The following is a 21,646-nucleotide window of genomic DNA, read 5'->3' on the forward strand; positions in this document are numbered from 1 at the left end:
TTTCAAAATGGCTTTTTATAGGTTATTTTAGGTTAGGTTAGGTTATATTGGGTTGGGTGATTGCCCCACAGGGTTAGGTAATTGGGAGAAAAGCTACTGTGAAAAATACGAAGAATCGTCCCATAAGGAGCGATATTACGAAAGGGACTATACCCGAATGTTTTTTATTAAACTTTAGGTACTAGTATGATTTACAGTCCAATGTCCCCTCCCTCCCTGCATTGCATTTGTACTTGAATAGTATGTTCTCTAACTTAGACCATTAGTCATTAGATTAAAAATAAACACCAAGTTTAACATATAGTTATGACTTGACAGCCGCTGAAAACAAGCTTATACCACACATGAAATTAAATCAGAAAAAATAACGAAACATATACGTGTTTTTTTTGGCTGTCGTTGGGGGGCAACATATCGTAAAATTGGCGACCTCTCCATTTGCCCCCCAAATATTATTTAAGATTTTTTTTCGCTTGTTGGTTATGACTATTCCTGGCTGAAAACTAGTTGCAAAATAATAAACCCGCGACTGTGGCGCATCCGCTTTTTGCCGAGAAGATGTTAGGTTCGAATCTCGACCTAACACTGCGTCATAAGACGTTAAAATGGTTCCTACTGCTGCTATTTCAGTTGGTTCTTTAGAAGTCACAAAAAAGGGTGGGAGGGAGGATATAAACTATACAAAATAACATATGAATTTGTAAATTGGTTTTGACACAAGACATACAGTCTAACAGGCCAAGTAAGTTGTATTTTAAATACTCTTCACAAAAGATTTTGTGAATCATCATTGGGAATAAACATCAATTTATCGGCCATTGTCTTATCGCTTTAGATTCCTGATATAGGCTACTCTGATTTTAGCGGTATTAATAATTTGCGTTGTTGATGTTGAAGAACACCAAACATGTTAGCACATTATATTTTTAGCACAAAACTATTACAGGGTGCTTTTATACAATTTTTTTAAATATCATATTTGATTAATAGCGGTTTCGCCCCTAGAGGCCTCTAAGGTCACGTAAAATTGTTTCTACTCAATCTATTTTAAAATCAGCTATTTACCAAAAGGTGGTATAAGGATAATCTTAAAATCATTAAAAATGTTCTTTTTTAAAAATACGTCAATGCATAAAAGCAAAGTATGCATAACTAAAAATTGACATTCATATTTTTTGTCAACACCCCCTTTGTAATTTAAATTGGAAAGGCCAAACTTCCCCTTTTTTCACCCCCTAATACTTTACAGTCCCTTCGTGAATTGCTGTGCACGCCACTGCATCTGTATACTAACCCAGAGAGAGTTGTCAATGGGCTGTTTATTACACTAGTCCCCAAAGTTTCATAATAATATTTCATTTTTCGTCAAGTTTAGGGACATTAGTGAGTTTTGATTAGTTGAATCAATAATTTAGTGTTCAAATGTTTCAACTAATAATTTAAATCTACAGAAGGGGTAATTTTGTATATCATCATTGGAGATTTATCAATTTATCGGCCATTGTCTTATCCCTTTAGATTCTAGCCACCCTGTATAGTACTGTTTGCACATTTAAACTTGCAGAAAGAAAAGTTTGAAATTATATAACTTAATGTTCATGATAATGTATTTACTTAATAAATTTAGATAATATGTACCTTACAAAAACATAAAAGATGTTATAAATCAGAGAGAAAGAGGGGACAATGTGGACTGTTTAATACATTAGACCCAAAGTTATATAATAACGTTTTTTTTTCATTTTGTTGGATTAACGACTTTGATTGGTTGGTTCATTAGGTTGAGTATCCAAACGTTTCAACGACTAATTTTAATCTACAGAAGGGGTAATTATGTGAATCTGGAGATTACATCAGTTTGTCAGCCATAGTCTTATCTCTTTAGATCCCTAATTAAAGATAGTTTATTCAAGCAAGTAGGACGCTGTACAATAGCTTGGAGATGCGACATCTAAATTTCAAAATACTTTGAACGTACAGACAAATCTTTTAAAGAAATGCTTCGCATCTAGATCGCTTTATTTATACCCTCTATAAATTGGTACTACATAAAATATTAGTCTACTTTTGATTGACAGTTTAGAGTAATTATCTCTCGTGCTTCAGGGCACAAGAAATAGCTAAAATGGTCAACCCTTAGGCATTTTAATGCACCTTTATGCTTTTTCAGGCCCATTATTACCAATATACATCCATATATGAGTAATACTAGCCTATCTATGGTAATCTATATGTGATTAACTAATGTTATATGTTTAAAGTAAACTTTGTATCTATTGATAACATAACCATGTAACAATTATGTAAAACTAAGTATACCTAAAGCCCCTGCTACATTTACGTCACAAGCTTAACACACAGACACTTTATTGAACAGACAAGAATTAAATCCAGGTAATAAGTTGTCTTTATAGCTTGCACCTTAAAATCAGTCAGTTATTTACTAACTCTTGAACTATGAAGTTCTTTCTTAAAGGTAATGATCTTAGTTAATTTAGCATGCATTATAGTTTAAATTTAGGTTCCTTAGTACTTAGCATGAATTGTGCCTAGGTCTAATGTTAGAGGCTTAACACTATGCACAATTAGATGCTTTGGACTTAAGGCAATCTCCTGTCCTACACTACTTATGTTTATTATCTCCTATCCTGTAACTTTCATACTTAATTGATTCACTTGTAATATAAATACACTTTATAAAACCATCTTCCTTCTTATGAACTTGATATACTTATATGATATAGATCGGACATCATAACCAGCCATTTATTCTTAATTTAAAGCAATATAATACCGTGGATGGGTATTTGTTGGACTGCAACGGGTTCAACCAAATTCGTGTTATACTTGTGGGAATAAAAGGAAAAGCATTCTTCACTGACAAGCCAACTTTGAGAATGTCTATGTGTATTACAGTAAAAGTAGGATTTAAGTAGTACTCAAAGAAGAGCGATCTCCATTTACCAGATTTTGGACAAGCGCCCCATTCGCACTACCAAGCTGCAAGGAATTACGTAATGCCTTAGTCCATATATAGACAAACCCATGGATTAGAGGGTTAAAACAATGGGTGGTATCTTGATGTGTATCCCTAATGTTGATACACAAAATAACCCATTTTGAAGACTACAATTAGTTCAGTTTAAATGAACGATACACCAATAGACGATTGCTGGAACTTGAAGGAGGCTTCGCCCCACACTTAATAATATAAAGTGAAGTTTTTGTCGGAGGCTAAAAATTTCAATAACTACTGATATGGTACCCAGGTCTTATGATGGTTTTAGGTTATTTCATTTCTTTAATTAAGCACTGGGGTGGTTTTATGCCAATTTTCTGTCCACTTGACTACAGAGACCGTAGATGCCAGGGGCGCATCCGCTAGTACATAAAAATTATTTTTTCAATGAATTTTGACACACGGAAAAACACATACAAACACTATATATACTTCTTTAGTATGCAGGATTTAAACAAAGAAAAATTATCGAAAAATAACATTTTATTTAATTAAAAAACAACAAATTCATTTATAATAAAAAAATATGATATGTCAGATTCTAAGGCAGGCTTTTTAGGTTTTAAATAATATAATTCATTTGGAAAGATATTTTGAAAAAAAAGTTTAAAAGAAATTAAAAGAAAAATACAATACAATAAATATTATAAAAGAAAGGTACTAAAGTATTAGGACAACTTTAAAAAAGATATCTATTTTGAACCAGATTTTTGATTGCAATTGGGCATTTTATAAAAAATTTATGAGATCTTTTAACCAGTTTGAGTATGTTAGGGCTAGTTCCATGAGGATAATTTCAAGAGTTTAGCTATCCAAACTAATAATATATATAAAATGCCTGTTTGTGTCTGTTAAAGTTACCATTATGTAAAACATAATGACATTAAACACAAGAGTATATAAATTACATTAGTTTCATTTGGAATAGGTCAAATTTTAAAATCTACATTATAAAGAGTAACAGATGTAACAAAAATTCAAGCTTTTCTTAAACTCTCTTCATGAAACTTACCCTTTAAGTTACATATTTACAAAATTAATTAATTTACTAAGTAAAACAATATTTATAAAATAAATATGGTCAATAAAAGTCACAACAATGATATGTATTTAAGTTTTTTTTTATATAAAAAATACCTTCGGTGAAAACACTTAAAAAATTAGGTTTTCCAATTTAGGCTAGGCGGCAAAGGGAGGGGGGGTTTAATGCAACCATCTCGTAATGAGTGAGCAAATGGCACTTAGAATTCGAATTTCCATCTATAATTTTGCATGAGTAATCCTTGGTAGGTCTATTTTCCCTAAATCTAACAAAAAGTTGGAAAAGTAACGGCTAACGGCTGGCGGCTCAGGTGTTTTGCCATTTTTTTGTTATCTATATTGCAAATTAGTCACGAAACCTCTCTCAACATAATACTCTTTTCTACTCCAAAACGCTATCAAACGGTTCTAGACGGTAGCTGTTGGTACTAGAAGTTTTAAAATTGGTTATTGCTATCATTTAACATGAATTAAACCAAAAATATGTTTTAAAAAGTTGATTCCTACGTAATTGATGATGGATTTACCCTGAAAATAGGCAAAAAAGGCTGAATGGCTGAGCCACTAGCCGTTACTTTTCCAACTTTTTGTTCGATTTAGGGAAAATAGACCTACCAAGGATTACTCATGCAAAAGTTCAGATCGAAATTCGAATTCTAAGTGTCATTTGCTCACTGATTACGAGATGGTTGCATTAACCCCCCCCCCCTTATAATATTTGTTAAAATAGGTATACATTTTTTGAAACTGTTCAAAGTGACTAAAAAATTATGCCATACAATACAAATGACCAATGTTAGGCCAATACGCAACATGGCAGGCCAGTATACATTTTAATTGACCAATTTTAGACCAGTATGACGTCATTTCTTATAGGCACTCTAAAAAGTTTCACATTTTTACGTGACCAACTTTTAATTATTATAGTCATTGATCTAATATTATTAAATAAATGATCTATGCTTACAAATGCTGCATGCTATTGTACATTTTGATGCATAATAGTTATTTATCGCATCGTGTTGTAGACAGCTTTCCGTGGATAATCAAAAATAAGATTAAAACCAGTTTTGTTAACTCTGAGGAGCCAAACATTCGAAATAATATGGCTGTAATACGATACGATACATGATTTTTAAGTATTTCCTAGAACTGGTTTTAATCCAGCGGATATTGATAGTTTTGGAAGCAATACTGAAAATATAAAGACAAGACAGAAGACATTTACAATTTTCAAATTACTCTAAAAATAAATTCATATCCTCAACTGCTTGAAGAATAATAATATATAAATAGAGCAAAAACATTTGAGTTAATTCAATTTTGAAGATTTATGTAAGGATTTAATACCCATATTTAAAACCAGCTTGATATATATTTCTTGCAGAGATGGATTTATAGCCGTTCTTCTTTTGTTCTTAGTCAACGATCGCCTTGCATGCTCTTTGCACAATTGTAAGGTATAGAATTGTCAAATTACTTGTTTAGAAGAATAACTTTTCATTTTGCGCTTCGAAACCGTTCAATATTCGCTGGATTAGGTCCAGTTCTAAGCCATACTAAAAACTCATATATAGCATCGTATTACCTACAATTACCTTCCATTGATATCAAAATAAAATCTTAAATTTAATACCAGTTTTGTTAACCAGGGCCTTCGGACCCTCGGGCCTCACAAAACGTTTTTTTATTTTAATATCCGCGGAAAGCTGTCTATAATACGATGCGATAAATCACTAATCATCCATTGTTCCTATTTCTGTAATTTCATCTAATTTATGAAATTATGCAGCCGCTGGCAGTTTCGGATTTAGTGCTGAGCTTTGAACTGTTAGCCTCAACCTCGTGACCATCTTCCACCACCTGTAATGGTAACAATTAATTAGTTGTTTATCTAACTTGATATATTTAGATTCTAACGGAAGCGGCACTATAATTTTAATATTTATGTAATATCATTAAAGTATGTATCCCCCTAGATTTTAAAGATTTTTATGAGTTTATATAGATTAATTTCATTAAACAAATATTATCCTCAACTTCTACAAAAACAAAACAAATAAAAGGTGTGTTGATTTTAATGTAAATCTTATATTTGAGAGATTTTTCTTCTATTAGTTTAATGAACTGTAGGGGAACTATATAAGCTTTAATCCAAAACAAGGATGACAACATCCAAACAGCGAAGCTCTGAAATGAACATTAACACTTGTATAGTGTCAGAATTTAATAAGCAGAATATAAATAAACATGTCAAAACAAAATTTTAAGAAAATATAGCTGATTAAATACAGGGAACTGTTTAAGGACATACATACATTTTTAGGAATTGATAATAGAGATGCTTCGCTTACAACATTGTACTTTGTTGTTATAGGAATCAGTATTCCAAAAATCAAATGAATAGGATAATAATATCACCTAAAAATTTGCTGTTAAAAAAGTTAAACATCAATGAAATGGACGTACGGACTTTCTGGTAACGTTTATAGAGTTGCTACGCTTCCTAATTCGTAAAATTCTGTTATAGCTGCGCTGTATATTGACATATTTTCCCTTGTTGTTTTATTAATCCTGAAACAAAAAGCTCTCTCCTACACATTTCTTTGCTCATGTAAGCTTTTAGAACTTATTTTGTTTGGGATTAGAGTAAAAAATTATATTGCAAACCAACTTTCTAAAAGTAATAAAGGTGAAGAAAGTAAGACCCTTCAGCCGCAGAGATCTAAAGGGATAAGACAATGGCCGATAAATCAATGTAAATCCACAATGATGATGCACAAAATTGCCCCTTCTGTAGATTAAAATTGGTGGTTGAAACATGAGCCAACCAATCAAAATTCAATAAGAGTCCCCAAAGTTGGTTATTCAACGAATAAGAAAACGTGATTATAAAACTTTTGGAACTTCTGAAATAAACATTCAAATGTCCCATCAATGTGAAAATAGGGGGGGAAATGGCAATTTTTATCTTGATATTGTTAATAGCTGATTTGTTAAAAGTCTTCGGATTCTCAATAGGAAAATTAATGATTTATCCACAATGTTGTACTTTAAAAAAGCGGCTAACAACGGCTGCAAAGGCCTGGAAGAAAGAGATATAGAAAAAAAGAGGGAGAGGAGAAAGAAAGAGAGTAGGTAAGGATGAGAAAATGAGGTTTATATTGAATAGGCATTTTCCAAAACCTCTCAAAACTAAGGCGTTCCCCGAATTCAACAATTTTTAATTTTTATTGGTAAAGCTACAATACTCTAGGGGTAGTTGAGTATTCTGTTTTTCTCTATTACGTTCTCTCTACTGTGTAGATAAACAGGGATCTAAAGGGATAAGACAATGACCGTCAAATTGATGTTCATATGAATGATAATTCACTAAATTACCCCTTCTGTTGATTACATTTGGTGGTTGAAATATTTTGACACTCAACCTAATGAACCAACAAATCAAAATTCGTTAAAAGTTCTCAAAGTTGTTAAGCCAACGAATGAGACTCTGGGGAGTGTAATAAACAGCTCATTGCCCCACCCCCTCCTTATCCAGTGTAGATGTCATCATTATTATAAATTAGTAACAGCAAAGCCCTTTAATTTAACTTACTGTTTTAAAAAGCTGTAAGTAAAAAATTTAAATCAAAATATATTAACTATTGATCTACTAATTCATTAAAATTTGTTAAGTCAGGAAGGGTAGCATCATTGTGAAAACACTTTTTCTAAAGTTTGTAGGTTGTAATAATTTGATGCAAAAGTTTGAAGAAAGGTTAAAGTAACCCCAGCCAAAGAAAAGATAATCTAGAAAATAACATGGATTCTATAAGCTACTTTATATCCCATTTATACAATCTATAATACAAAGTAGCTTGTTGTCTGTCTGTCCGTCCGTCTGAAGCTTAAGATCTCGGTAACCACTGAACCGATTGGATTCTACTCTTTAGGGTATATACCTATTGGTCCTGTGGTGGTTTTAAGCTATTTTCTTGGGGGGTGGGACACCCCAAACCCACAAAAAATCCTTCAACCCCCTTTTTTTAAATTCAAAGGCATCAAGGCGTCAGCCTGTAGCAGAGCCTATTTTTAAAAAACAAATTCTATATAGGGGGGTTGACTTCCCTTTACCTTAGATATTCCCCTTACCTGCGAAGCCCCTAGAGGCTAGGGGCGAAGCCGCTAGTTTTTTAAAAGAGTTATACAAATTTTGGAGAATAAATGATTTTGATTCGTAAAACAATAGAGGAGAATGTGTTAAACAATAACCAATGGTGTCGCGAATAATATATTATAACACAGCCAAGTAGCAGAAAACAATTTGGTAGCATATAAAAAAGATCATTGAATAAGGGAGGGAGGTAGAAATATGCAGGATCTACTGCAGTTCACGGTAAAATATCACCGGTGTCCTGGATAGGAAACAGGTTTTTTTGACATACGTCTCACAAGACCTATGTAGTCATGACCGGGAGACAATGACGGTTCAGTACATGACTTTCGTTAAATCACAGCTGATCATTTTTGTGGTTTTTTTTTGAAAATTACTTTTATACCCAAATTTTCATAGTTTTTCCTTCAAAAATCACAATTTTCTCACATTTGCAGCTTAGTTAACTTAAATTTACACAAGAAAAGTATAATAAATACAGCTGAACTAAAAAACTGTGTTATCATTAATAACAAAATCTTTAAGAATCTTGAATAATCTAAGATTTGTAGTCTAGAAATGAAATAAGAGTTATTTGAAGTAAATATTTGAATTGATGTTTAAACAACTCTAGTAATTAACTTTTTAAAAAATATTTCATGTCCCTGTTGCATGGCTCATGACATATTATATTTTTAAAACAAGTTTCCTTGAAATATTAACAAGTTATCCTGCTCAATATTGGTTCCTGGCTGATTTGATGTCTTAACATCAAAACAATATCTGCATGGAGTATAACATATATATCCACAACCACAGTTGCCATGTTTAAAGTCCTATATTACCATATATACCAGGCTACAATTGAATATACAACCAGTCCTTGGTTCAAAAGAGCTTAGTAGAAGGTTAATATTTTTAACAAGTGGGATTATCACTTGTAAGTGTTTGACATGAACTTGGAATCCGTGTAAAGACCAGTCTATAGTTGGTCTTGATTGAGTCTCTGCCTTTTGTACACACTGCTTGTCTTTACTACTGATTAAATGTCATAGTGAGAACCATGGAAGGTTTTACATAGGTGAACCTATAGAATGATTATAGATACATATTGGATTCTAAGCTGGATGAATAATTTGCAAGATAGTGTATTCAAGATAGTGTAAGAGCAGCTAACTGACAGGAAAGCACTTGGCTCATAGCTTGAAGAAAATAATAGTAGCTTATTACTAGAGTGAATGTGAATGCTGGTTACGTGATCATAACTGGATTTTATTAAAGTGTCAAAAAAAAACCTGTTTTCTATCCAGGACACCGGTGATTTTGCTGGTAAGCAATATTTTCAAAAATCTATGAATTTTAAAGGCTGCTAGCTGCCAAACGGCTGAACGTACAGATCATGCCCGCACACTGTTTTAAGCGGCATAAGAAGGCCTACAAATAATCTGGAATAGCCATAAATCAATAATGCATAATTAGCTCGCAGTGCAGAGAAATGCGCGAAAAAGACCTATTTTACGCGTTTTTTCTTTAGTGAAGCTTTCCCTGTGCATCATTGGATCTTGGCTATTCCAGATTTTTAGTAGGCCTTCTTATGCCGCTTAATATGGTGTGCGGGTAAGATCTGTACGTTTAGCCGTTTGGCATCTAGCAGCCTTTAAAATTTTTGAAAATGTTGCTTTCCAGCAATATTTTACCGTGAACTGCAGTAGATCCTATATGTATATACATCTATACTATAGATCTGATGTTCGTTTAGCTATGACGCGGGGGGTGAGCTAAGATTGGAAATTAATTCGGAAAAAAATCCCGAAACCTACATGTGTTTTTTCAGCTGTAGTTGGCGGGCAACACATCGTAAAATTGACGACCTCTCTATTTGCCCCCCCAAATATTATTTTATATTTATTTCGCTTGTTGGTTATACCTTATTCCTGGATTCCAATCTCCTACACGGCGACGAGCAGATACGCTACGTGTAAAGCCACGAACGCGAATTTTAGACTGACACACATATATCCTACTACTTATTTTTTAGTTAGTCACGTGTCCTTTTAAAAGTTGTCTGAACTTTGAAGTATGGGGGGGGGGGATGTTATATTACAAAATGCTATATTGTAAAAATTCTAATATGCCAACAGGCTGCAATTTTTGAATACTTAATAGAAAATAACAACAAATGCATAACACTTCCAAATTGTGTCAAGCGTTTTAACAAGTTGAATAAGAAACAAAATATATTGCGTTGAATATTAGGGAAATAAATCTATAATCCTTATATAAAAGTAGCAGGATCTCTATTTGTCTATCTGTAACGAAGGATCTTGCTAACCGCTGAACCAAAATTGTTCTCCTTTTCAGTGCATAAGCCTCTCTTTGGTCCTGTAAAGGTTTATAACTATTTGAGGATACGGTTCCACCACCCTCTCAAGAGAAATCGCAAAAAAAAACGTAAAACATACTAGCACCACCTTGAGGAGGTTTAGCTATTTTTGGTAAACAGCTGATTTTAACATTCTAAATCATACGTGCACACAGAGGCCTCTAGGGGCGTAGCCACTAGTAAGATAAAAATTTAAACACTAAACTCACCTTAGCATAAGGTACGCCCCAAACAGCCGAGCTAATCAAATTCTTCACACCTTGGAACCGGGATGCACCTTCTGAAAATAAAAAAAAATGGTTAAGCATTTATACTTAAGTTATTTACCTAACTGTAAAAAATAACAGGATGTGCATTTCATTTGTTAGTCATGTAAGATCACGCAGTGTACCGTTAGTTTTAAGTTTATCTGCACTAGGCAGGTTTTAGGCTATTAACCTTTCGAAATAAAGCAAATGCATTCTCTAAAGGGGCAAAGAAATGAGAAAAGTTATCTGTTTAAGTACTTTTATTTAAAAAGAAGATCATTTTTAGGTATTGAGAATAGAGTTAACCGTTTATAATTTGAGAATTGTATTAATGCTTATTACATAGTAGCTGATATCAGGAAGATAGGGGACAATGGGCTGTTTATTACTCTAGTTCCCCAAATTTTTAATGAAGTTTTCTTATTCGTTGGCTTAACAACTTTGGGGACATGTAATTAATTTTGATTGGTTTTATTTATTGAGTTGAGTGTCCAAAAGTGGAAAGAGAGAATTTTGTGTATCATTATTAGGGATTTACATCAATTTATCGGCCGTAGTCTTATCCCTTATAAAGGTAAATCCATGTAAGTACAATAACTTGGAGATAATATACAAAGAGATTTATTATGTAAATCAAATACCATATGAATATAACCTATAACATCAGAAATATAGGGATTTGTCGAGACAAATTCTTAAAATGAAATAACAGGGTTGCTTTCTGCACCGAAGGATCTTACTAACATTCGAACCGATATGGTTCTCCATTACAGTGTAGAATTTCATAGGTCCTGGGAAGGTTAGAGGGTTCAACCATCATCCCAAGAGAAAAAACCCAAAAAATTACAACCAAACTCATCCATGCAGCGGGCGAAAAAATTGGTAGAAGCCTCTAGGGGCGTAGCCGCTAGCGATAATAACAGTATCTAATGATTATTTGATATTAGGTAAAGTAAGAATTAGAAGTCCCTGACAAGTTATAGCAGGAGCCAACAATAAATCTCTTATCATTAAAACCCTTATTCAAGTTTAAACTTAGGGGTCCCCAACATAAATATTCATCTTACATTTTCCAATCCCTTTATCCCTAGGAAATGATTAACATTAATGTATTCAATACCTAAGTGAGATAAAAATAATTATATGTCTGTCTATAAAGAAGGTATAACTTATGATAATAGAGTACAATAAGGTACTGTAGTTATAGTTACTGGCGGTTACGCCCCTAGAGGTCTCTATGGAATCGAAAAAAAAGGTGTTTCTTTTCAATCTTTGTTAAAATTAAGTATTTACAAATAATGTTTTATTCGCCGCTAGATGTTGTTTGTTATGATTTTACATTTTAAATAATTACAAAAATATCCGCAGGGCGTCGTTTTTATTTTTATTTTTAGCGACTTCTCTTGGAAGGGTGGTGGTACCCTTCCCCAAAATAGCTATGAACCTTCCTAGGTCATATGAGAAGCTACACTCTAAAGGAGCACCACATCGGTTCAGATTTTAGAAATCCTTTGGTACAAACAGACATCCTGTTACTTTATTATAAGGATTCAACAGAATAACTATAATAATATTTAACTCATAGTTATGGAAAACGATAGGTAGTATATCCTTATACTAAAGTAACAGGATATATATGAGTCTGCTGTCTATTTGTACCAAATGATTTATCTAACCATTAAACCACTAGGTATGTTTCTCCTGTACAATGTAGCTTCTCATAGGTCCTATTTTAGGGGAGGGTACCACCACCCTTTCAAAGGATATAACCCCTAGAAAAAATTTTCCTCTTAAAAATAGAATTGAATATGATGGGGTTGACTCCCCCCCCCCCCACACGCTTCAAGTGTGCTAATAGAGGGCTCTACTCTAGTATTAATTATTTTATTAAATGTTCGTTTAAAATAATATCAACACATAACATATATTATATTTATTAATATTGTTTGCATAGTATTTAGGTTACTAGTGCTGTTCCTAACTCATATGCATATGTAATATTAATCAGGAATCTAAAGGGATAAGGACATAGGCCTTTAAATTAACATACATCCTCAATAATGATACACAAAATTACCCATTCTGTAAATTATAATTAGTGGTTGAAACGATTTGACACTTAATTTAAAGATCCAAGCAATCAAAATTTAATTAAAGTCACAAAAGTTGTTAAGCCAAAGAATAAGAAAACGTTATTATAATCATTCTTGTTCAAGTATGTAATAATTACATTTAATAGGTACCCAGAAATTATGAATAGGTATAAACTTTAATGTTAAGTGAACCTAAATTACGTCTGTGTAAGTTGAATCAAACACAAAATATTTATAAGTAAAGCCTTTCTATACTTTGGGCCAATCCGTAGCACTTATCGTTGATTTTGGCAAGTCAGAATAATAGTCATAATTTCCTAAAATGTAAGTTTATCAACAAATTTACTTACAATTTCGTTTTGACTTTTATATGTACGTTTTCTGATTATGTTCGTTTGTCCTTCAGTTTCTGAGCTTCGCTTTTATGGATGTTGTCATTCTCGTTATTTTATAGGCTAGGTATTTGAATGTTACCTTCGGCATGACCATTCTCTTCATGAACGCCATTACTAGCAGCTCCATTCTGATGGTCACCATTCTGAACCTTGACAACTTTGAGAGTGTTGCCCTGCTTGGCAAGAGCTTCGTCCCCGTTCGTCTCCATAACCTCCATGTTGGCATACGTTTCTAATACTGGCTCCTAATTAAAACATATATTTACTAATAGAAGCTCTTTATAGTTCATATAAAAAATGACGTAATACAATACAAATGACCAATTATAGTCCAATACACAGACAAATTACCAATGGCAGACCAGTAAACATTTAAATTGACCAATGGAAGGCCAGTATGGTGACATTTTTTATAGGCACTATAAAAAGCTTCTTGCTATTAATGCAATTTTTTGCAAACCAGTGACTAAATACAAAGTCGTAAAATTATCGTAACTAATAACCTTTAAGGCCTTTATCTGATAGTCTTAACCGGGTATGAATATGATAAAATTGAATGGTACTTTAATTAAATCTTTATTCATTGGTTTAGGCTAGCAGTGTCAAAACTTTTAAACCAATAATTATAATAAACAGAAAAAACTTGTTTATTAATATTTCCACTTTTTATAAATTTATCGTAATTTATCCCGTAAGATCCCTAACCTTACCTCTTTTAATTTTCTTCTGCTAGTTCGTCTGGATAATTGTGAACTCAGATTTTTCAGGGATAAGCTGGATTCTAAATATTAAAGAATTAGGTACCTTTTCATAATTTACCAGTGATATCATACAGGGAGGGATGGGACATTGGGCTGTATATCACACTAGTCCCTAAAGTTTTATACCTAATAATTTTCATATTTGTTAGCTTAATAATTTGAGGACTATAAATCAATTTTGATTGTTTGGTTATTAAGTTGAGTGTCCAAAAGTTTTAAATACTAATTGTAATCAACAAAAGCGGTTATTTTGTGTGTTATCGTTGGGGATGTAAATCAATATATCGGCCATTGTCTTATCCCTTTAAATCATTAGAGAAAACCTCTGTCAAATCAAGATGCAAGGTGATGACATCTCTATAATTTTATTGGTTTATGTTGACCGACATTTTAGATTACGGACTTTAGGTGAACTACATTATGTTATATTGCCTGATAAATATTTGCTTTTTACCACTAAATAACTCAATACTAATAATGAAGTTTTAACATCTTAGGTTGATATAATATGAAAGTAAGACAAAAGAAGGGGTTAAATTACAATAAGTCCCCTCCCCCAACTCCGTGGACCCTATGCCGACTTTCAATTGGGTCTTTAAAAATAACAGCCAATATATAGCGTCGGGAATATTAACACAGCCAAGTCGCTACAAAAGAGCAGAAATTTGCTAGTAGACAAAAAAGTTCCCCAATACTGCATCCAGGTAGTTGTCTGGGTTATACTTCTATACATATAAATTTATCGATGTAACAACTAAAAAGGTTTAATAAGAAAAATAGCTGTTCCAAGAATATTAACTTAACAGCCGTTCCAAGATCTTAAGACAGCCACACACACATCCAACCGCTTTATAGAAATAACTAAATGTATCTGAATTTTGTTTAAGTCACTAGCCGTTTCTAGATCTTGACGAACAAACAAACGCCCTTCTATTCTTTACACAGAGTATAATGTATCTAAATTGTTTATAGGCTAAATGTTGTGTGTGTAAATGAAATTAGAAAATCTATTTTATTGCCTTTCCGGTAACATTTAGAGAAGGAGCAATATTCTCAAATACTAGGACAATTATATCAAGAGTTAGATTGTTATAGGCTCTGTCTCTGAAGTTTCATAATAACGTTTTCTTATGCGTTTGCATAACAACTTAGAGCGACTTCATCGAATTTTGATTGGTTGATTTATTTAGTTATTTACCCACTAAGTTTAATCTACAGAAGGGGTAATTTTGTGTATAATCATAAAGGACTATTTCATCAATTTATCGACCATTGTCTTATCCCTTTAGATCCCTGCAATTATACTAAAAAACCATGCATCATATTATAGACTATAAAAGCTATAGGATTCTTAACTGTTTTGTTGGCCATGGCCTTTGGTCACTCGCGACAAAAACTGGATTTAAACCTTTAATTTTTCTTTTGAAAAAGTTAATAATACGTTGAGATAAATTTTCTGTATGTTTGTCTCATTTTATGTTTACATTTATGTCAACTTGCCGACAATTTAAAGTCTGTATACAATTTTCTATACCTATTACAATACTTTTTATAGCGGAGTTGCTGTTCTATAATTAGCATTGTCCGTCTGTCTGTATATTAATGACAATCAGAAGTCTGTATACAATTTTTATACCTATTACAATACTTTTTTATAGCGAAGTCGCTATTCTATACTAACTTACTATGTCCGCCTGTCTTTATAGAAATTTTAAACTACTTTTTCTTATTCGCTGGTTCAACAACTTCAGTTAGTTAGTTTATTAAGTTGAGTGTTCAAACGTTTCAACCACTAATTTCAATCTATAGAAGTGGTTATTTTTTGTATCATTACTGGGGATGTACATTTATTTCTTTCAGCTCTAAATTTAAAGTTTACTAATATATGTTACTTAAGTACTTTCCAAAAATATATCTTATGATTACATTTGTCTATTAATGGAAAGGTGAAAATGTATCAATAATAAAAAAAAACAAGGAAAATCCTTTTCATAGTAAGAAAAAACGTAAAAGCAATTTGTGCACTGATTACGAGATTGTAGTATCCCCCCCCCCCCCCCCCCCAATAAATTAGAACGTGGATTTTTCAACTTTTGGGAAGCTTCCCATAGGTCACGGCATGGTTTTTGACAAACCAAATTTTAAATTTAATTCCAAGGATGGTTTAAAGCTATTTTTCTTTCCTTATCCATCCCTTCGAACACAGAGTCCCTAGAAGCTTGGGACATAGCCGCTTGTATATCTATATAGTGCTGTTTAGTACAGATATGACTATATTATAGAAAAGCAACACCACTTAATATACGTAAAAAGCATTGAGAATAGCTTGGGTAAACCAATTAAGAGAGCATAATGGTAGCCATTCTTACCATTACGCCAGCAGTAATTGATTTTTTTATACAAATAAATATTTGCTTCTCAAGAGTATAATAGTACAAATATCAGAGGGAAGGGAACATTGGGCTGTTTATTACACTAGTCCCCAAAGTTTTACAAAAACGGTTACTTATTCGTTGGCTCAACAACTTCAAGGACTTTTTTAGTGAATTTTGATTGATTGGTTAGTTGAGTGTCTAAACGTTTTAACCCCTAATTGTAATATACAGAAGGGGTGCTTTTGTGAATAACTATTAAGGATGTACATCAATTTATCAGCCATTGTCTTATCCCTTTAGATCTCTGATAATATACACAACACCTAACCTAAGATTGTACCTATCTTTACACTTTACAATATAGTTTCTTAGACATCCCGGGAAGGTTATTTTCTATTTCAGGGGAGGGTACCTTCCAAAAAATCGCCCCATGAACTTTTTTTAGTATCGTAGCTACTCTATAATTCACTCAGTCCGTCTGTAACGCTATGGGGCAAATCATAATGCGATTTACTCTGCTGCAAATAGATGGTTGATATTTTTAGTGATGATTCCTAATACCAATAAGCATGAAGTGTATAATTTACTTTGTCAGTCAATCGATCATGCATCAGACATTTTTCTCAGTAAGGTTAGGAAATTTCAGCGATAATTATCAACTGGACATCTCTATAATTCATTTTGTCTGTTTGTCCTACCATGATTTTAAATTTGAAAAAATTATATAAAGGATTTTACCTGACTTTGCGACCTTTTTTCTGGCCGGACTTTTAGGTTTCTGCTGGCGTTGCTGTTTTGGAGCCGGGCTGCCGATTATGCTGATAGATGATAAGTTGCTGTCGTTCATTAATCCACGATAATCATCCTAAAAATAATGAGGGAAGGTTTATATGGGTCCTGGAATGATTTTAGGCTATTTTATACTCTTTTCTTAATTACTCCTTGGAATACATAACCAGGAGATGCTAGGGGCTCTGTATTATAAGAGGCAGAAAAAAACACTTTAAGTTTAAAGTTTAAACAATACTAAATCTTGAAAATTAATTAGTTAGCCTTAAACCATCACAGGATCTATGTAAAGCTTACTCAAAATAAAGGACTCAATTGAATCAGTAGTTAATAAAATCTTAAGCTTTAAAGACAAAAAAACTTACTACTTTATATAATAGGATTAACACGTTCTAACTTTTACTTACTAGTTCAGTTCAAGGTAGACAAATTTTTGCATAGGAAACTTTAATTTCAAGGTACCTAAGAAGGTTTTTTTTATACCCAGGAAGCAAGGGGTCATTGGGCTGTCTATTACACCATTCCCAAAGGTTTAATAATAACCTATGAATCGATATTCTAAAAATCAAGTGTGTCTGATTTGTTGAGCCATGCTTTTATAACTGTTATCGTTCTGATGTATTAGATGAATAATTGGATCATGGAAATAATACTTATGATTATTTTAGGTTTGGTAAATATTAATGATTGCTCTACAGAACTTTGTGTATTTATTTCTACTTTTAGACTTATTACTTAATCCATTTTAGTTTTTTATAAGTGGGAGGGTTGGGGGGGCTATCTACCCTTCCTCTCTGAATAAAAAGGTAAGTGGGTATGACTGATAATGTGCAAAAGGTGGGGGGGGGGGGGGATAAACCCTTTCTCCCTGAATAGAAAGGTAAGTGGGTATGACTGAATATGTGTAGGGGGGGATATACCCTTCCTCCCTGAATAGAACGGTAAGTGGGTATGACTGATAATGTGTAAGGGGGGGGGGATATACCCTTCCTCCCTGAATAAAAAGGTAAGTGGGTATGACTGATTATGTGCAATGGGGGGGGGGGGGGATATTGAAATAGAATTCAAAATCAGTGTACTTGCACGAATAAGGATCAGTATTCCCAAGTTTTCTAACAATTATAAACCAAAGATGTTTCAGGTGACAAAATAACAAATTCAAATAGATAGATAGGTTTTTTAGTTTGTTTTTCAGAAAATATATGGGAATAATCTTTATAAAAAAAGTTAATAAATACTCAAGGACATCCAAGCTTTTTCTTTGGGGGGGGGGGGGTGTAAAATTTCTCCTTCCCCATGTAGTAACAATACATTGAGAGAGCAGGGCACCTACCCCCCCCCCCTGATATTTTTGGGGGATTAAAAATCCATGTAAGGAAAATAAGTTCTAAATAAATGTCGTTTTACACCACCCTCCCAACCATCACCAGACATCCTTGTAAATGCCCATCTAGATCTGCAGTGTTAGACGCATGAGATAAAAAAAATAAAAAAGGATGCATTAAGGGGGGGGGGGGGAGTTTTGACACACATTTGCGTAAACAGTGAGTATAGGCTTTATCTTTGGACTGAGAGGATAGGTTATTAGGGATAAAATCATTCTTATATGATGAATTTTCCCAAGTTTTAAGATTTTTTGATTGGCCTCCAAGTTCAGGAGCTGCAGGCCTCCAGGTCCTCTCTGAACAGGTGGAGGCCTATCCAAAAAATCTTAAAACTTGGGAAAATTCATCATATAGAAAGATTTTATCCCTAATAACCTATCCTCTCAGTCCAAAGATAAAGCCTATACTCACTGTTTACGCAAATGTGTCAAAACTTCCCCCCCTCTTATATATATATACGCCAAAGGGTGGGGGTAAAGGGGTGTTTACTTTGTAACCTCTCATTTTACTCATGTCAAAATAAAAAGCTTGGACGTCTTTAATTAGTTAATAATCAACCAGCTTGTACTTTTTCTTCAGGATTACAATCCCCGCAGATTTTTATTGAATGCATTTTTTTGTAAAAAAAAGTGAGAGTTAAATAGAGAAGTGAAAGGATAATGGGCTTAGAGTAGATTTATCTATCTATCTTTAATTTTTATTTTCAATAGGTATCTATGATCTATCTATCTACATTCTACAAGACAATGGCCCGTAATTTGATGTACATCCCCTATATATGATACTAGAGATGGCGTTCTAAAATTATTCCGCTATTAGCTAGATTAAATATTAATCTTTTCTTCCATTGTCCTATCCCTGTTTAAAGTATTAAAGTATTTCCTCTTTCTTTAAAATATTTTAGGATCCTAATATTTTTTATTTCAAATTATCGCCCTAAAAGGGTTAAAATGTTTAGGTAACTGTTAAATTTTAGTTCAATATCTGACCACATTACGCACGTATCGCTAGTATCAAGTTATTTTAAAACTAAGTTTTTTTTTATTTACTTTATTATAAATTTAAATTTTCTGTTTTATGAATATAAATTTAATACTTCAATATAATTCAAATAGCAACATGAAATAAAAAAAGAATTTATTCTTCAAGCAGTAAAATAATGGGTCATATCATTCTGGTCAATGGGAGTTTATTATGGATTATTGGAGCACTATGAGTTTTAAACATTTATTCCTTGGAAAATTTAAGCTCATATATAGACATTTATTTCCTATATAGATCTGACATGGATCTTGAAGCAATAAAGCAGGCTGTTTTGTAAATGTTAAAAATTGGAAGAATCTTTTAAATAAAAGTTATCGCAAATATACTTAGTAGGTAAATAACACAAAATTACCCATTTTTTAGATTAAAATTAGTGATTGAAACTTTAATCAATCAACTTAATGAATCGACCCATCAAAATTCATTAGAAGTCCCCAAGGTTGTTAAGTCAACAAATAAGAAAACGTTATTAAAACTTTGGGGACCAGTGTATCAATGAGCCCATTGTCTCCTCTCTCTCTCTCTCTCTTTCTGTGAAAGTACTCACTCACCTTAGTATCATCTAAAGCCAGCATAGTTTTTTTCATCATTTTATTTTTCATTGCCTTCTTTCTGAGCTTGTTGACCTCGGTCTTGGCGCTGGCCCCCCTTCCTCCCTTAGGTCCCTTGGGGGTTCTCATTTTTTATAATAGATTTTTAATTTCTGAAATATAAGTGGATAACAAAAAGTAACAGGTTGTCTTTCTGTCCCTGTATCTGCGTGTAACGAACGATATCACTTACGGCTGGACCAAAATGGTTTTTTCTTGACGGCCGTGAAGCTTTATGTAGGTCGAATGATGTTTTTTTGTAGGTCGAATGATGGTTTCTTACTCACAAGAGGAATCGCTCATAGTGAAAAACTTCCACCCCAGTCCCCACCCGAAAACAAAGAAATTCTTTTTAAAACTAAAAGGATCTTGGCCCCGGCATTCCCCTTATATAATAGGGGCCATAAAGACCAAAAGAGCGTAATAATATAATATTACAAATAAAATAATGGCAGTGACTCGTTTTGTAAGAGATTAAAAACATACATTAAAATTAGCTTAATCCAATCTGACATTTCCGAGATCTTTTGTTTAAAATATAAACTAACTAAATTAAAACATTTACTACTCAAACCTTAAGGCAAAAAATGGAAGACAATCAATTTAATGAACCAACCAATTAAATAAAGTTCAATAAAAGTCCCCAAAGTTTTTAAGCTAACAAATAAGAAAACGCTAAATATAAAACTTTAAAAAACACATTCTAATATAATATTTCACATACTAATTACTAAATCTAAAAATTCATAAATTAAACCGGTACAAAAATTTTGAACTGAAATGTTTACATGTTAATCTGCCAAACCAAACTGAGAAAAATGCACCCTTGTCCCTTACTGTCCCTCCTCCTTTTCCTTCCCACTACTTATTATTTTTACACTCTTTTCCCCCTTAAAAATTACCCCTTTCCTTAATTTTAGGCGCATAAATACATCACACACACACACACACAGACCCACACAAACATACGCACACACAGCATAATAAACCCCACCCCAAAAAATAAGCTACCTCCCATTGCGTTTATTAGGGGGCAATTTACCCTGATTTTTTGTTGCCTTTCCCCACCTCCCCTTGTTTAAACCCCTTATCAAAAACTATATTGTCGTCTTATCTCGAGTAAGGTTCTAAAGCGACTTAAAATTGATTACGTATAATTGGCCGCAGGAATTTTAAAGGGTGGGAGGGGACCTTGGGCTGTTTATTACACTAGTCCCCAAAGTTTTATAAAAATGTTATCTTATTCGTTGGCTTAACAACTTTGGAGAATTTAGTTGAATTTTTCAACAATTAATTATAATCTACAGAAGGGTTGATTTTATGTATTATCATTGGGGATGTAAATCAATTTATCGGCCATTGTCTTATCCCTTTAGATCCCTTTGAAT

General features: G+C 32.9%; 1 protein-coding gene and 1 long non-coding RNA gene across 2 annotated transcripts; both read right to left on the reverse strand.

Annotated features, from left to right (window-relative positions):
* Positions 1 to 3,484: 3,484 nt before the first annotated feature.
* On the reverse strand, positions 3,485 to 4,198 carry LOC145305256 (uncharacterized). Its single transcript, XR_013874557.1, has 2 exons — positions 4,032 to 4,198; positions 3,485 to 3,795 (listed from the first exon to the last, which is right to left on the reverse strand). It is a non-coding gene; the product is annotated as an uncharacterized LOC145305256 (long non-coding RNA).
* Positions 4,199 to 5,470: 1,272 nt separating this feature from the next.
* Positions 5,471 to 20,395, reverse strand: LOC145305247 (uncharacterized). Its single transcript, XM_080146846.1, has 6 exons — positions 20,220 to 20,395; positions 17,189 to 17,315; positions 14,025 to 14,095; positions 13,394 to 13,559; positions 10,788 to 10,858; positions 5,471 to 5,923 (listed from the first exon to the last, which is right to left on the reverse strand). The coding sequence occupies exons 1-6, from the start codon at positions 20,346 to 20,348 to the stop codon at positions 5,837 to 5,839; spliced, it is 651 nt and encodes a 216-aa protein (XP_080002972.1). The 5' UTR covers positions 20,349 to 20,395; the 3' UTR covers positions 5,471 to 5,836.
* Between the last annotated feature and the right edge of the window lie 1,251 nt (positions 20,396 to 21,646).

This window comes from Acartia tonsa, chromosome 2 (genome assembly GCF_053477335.1).
Source record: "Acartia tonsa isolate MP-2025a chromosome 2, ASM5347733v1, whole genome shotgun sequence".
Taxonomy (NCBI): Eukaryota; Metazoa; Arthropoda; class Copepoda; order Calanoida; family Acartiidae; genus Acartia; species Acartia tonsa.

Bases quoted from the DNA above. Each gene is read 5' to 3' on its own strand.
- LOC145305247 (XM_080146846.1), bottom strand. From the start codon at position 20,348: ATGAGAACCCCCAAGGGACCTAAGGGAGGAAGGGGGGCCAGCGCCAAG. The intron at 14,096-17,188 runs GTAAAATCCTTT...TTTAATATTTAG, and splicing joins AAAAAAGGTCGCAAAGTCAG to AATCCAGCTTATCCCTGAAA. The intron at 5,924-10,787 runs GTGAGTTTAGTG...TTACCATTACAG, and splicing joins GGGGCGTACCTTATGCTAAG to GTGGTGGAAGATGGTCACGA.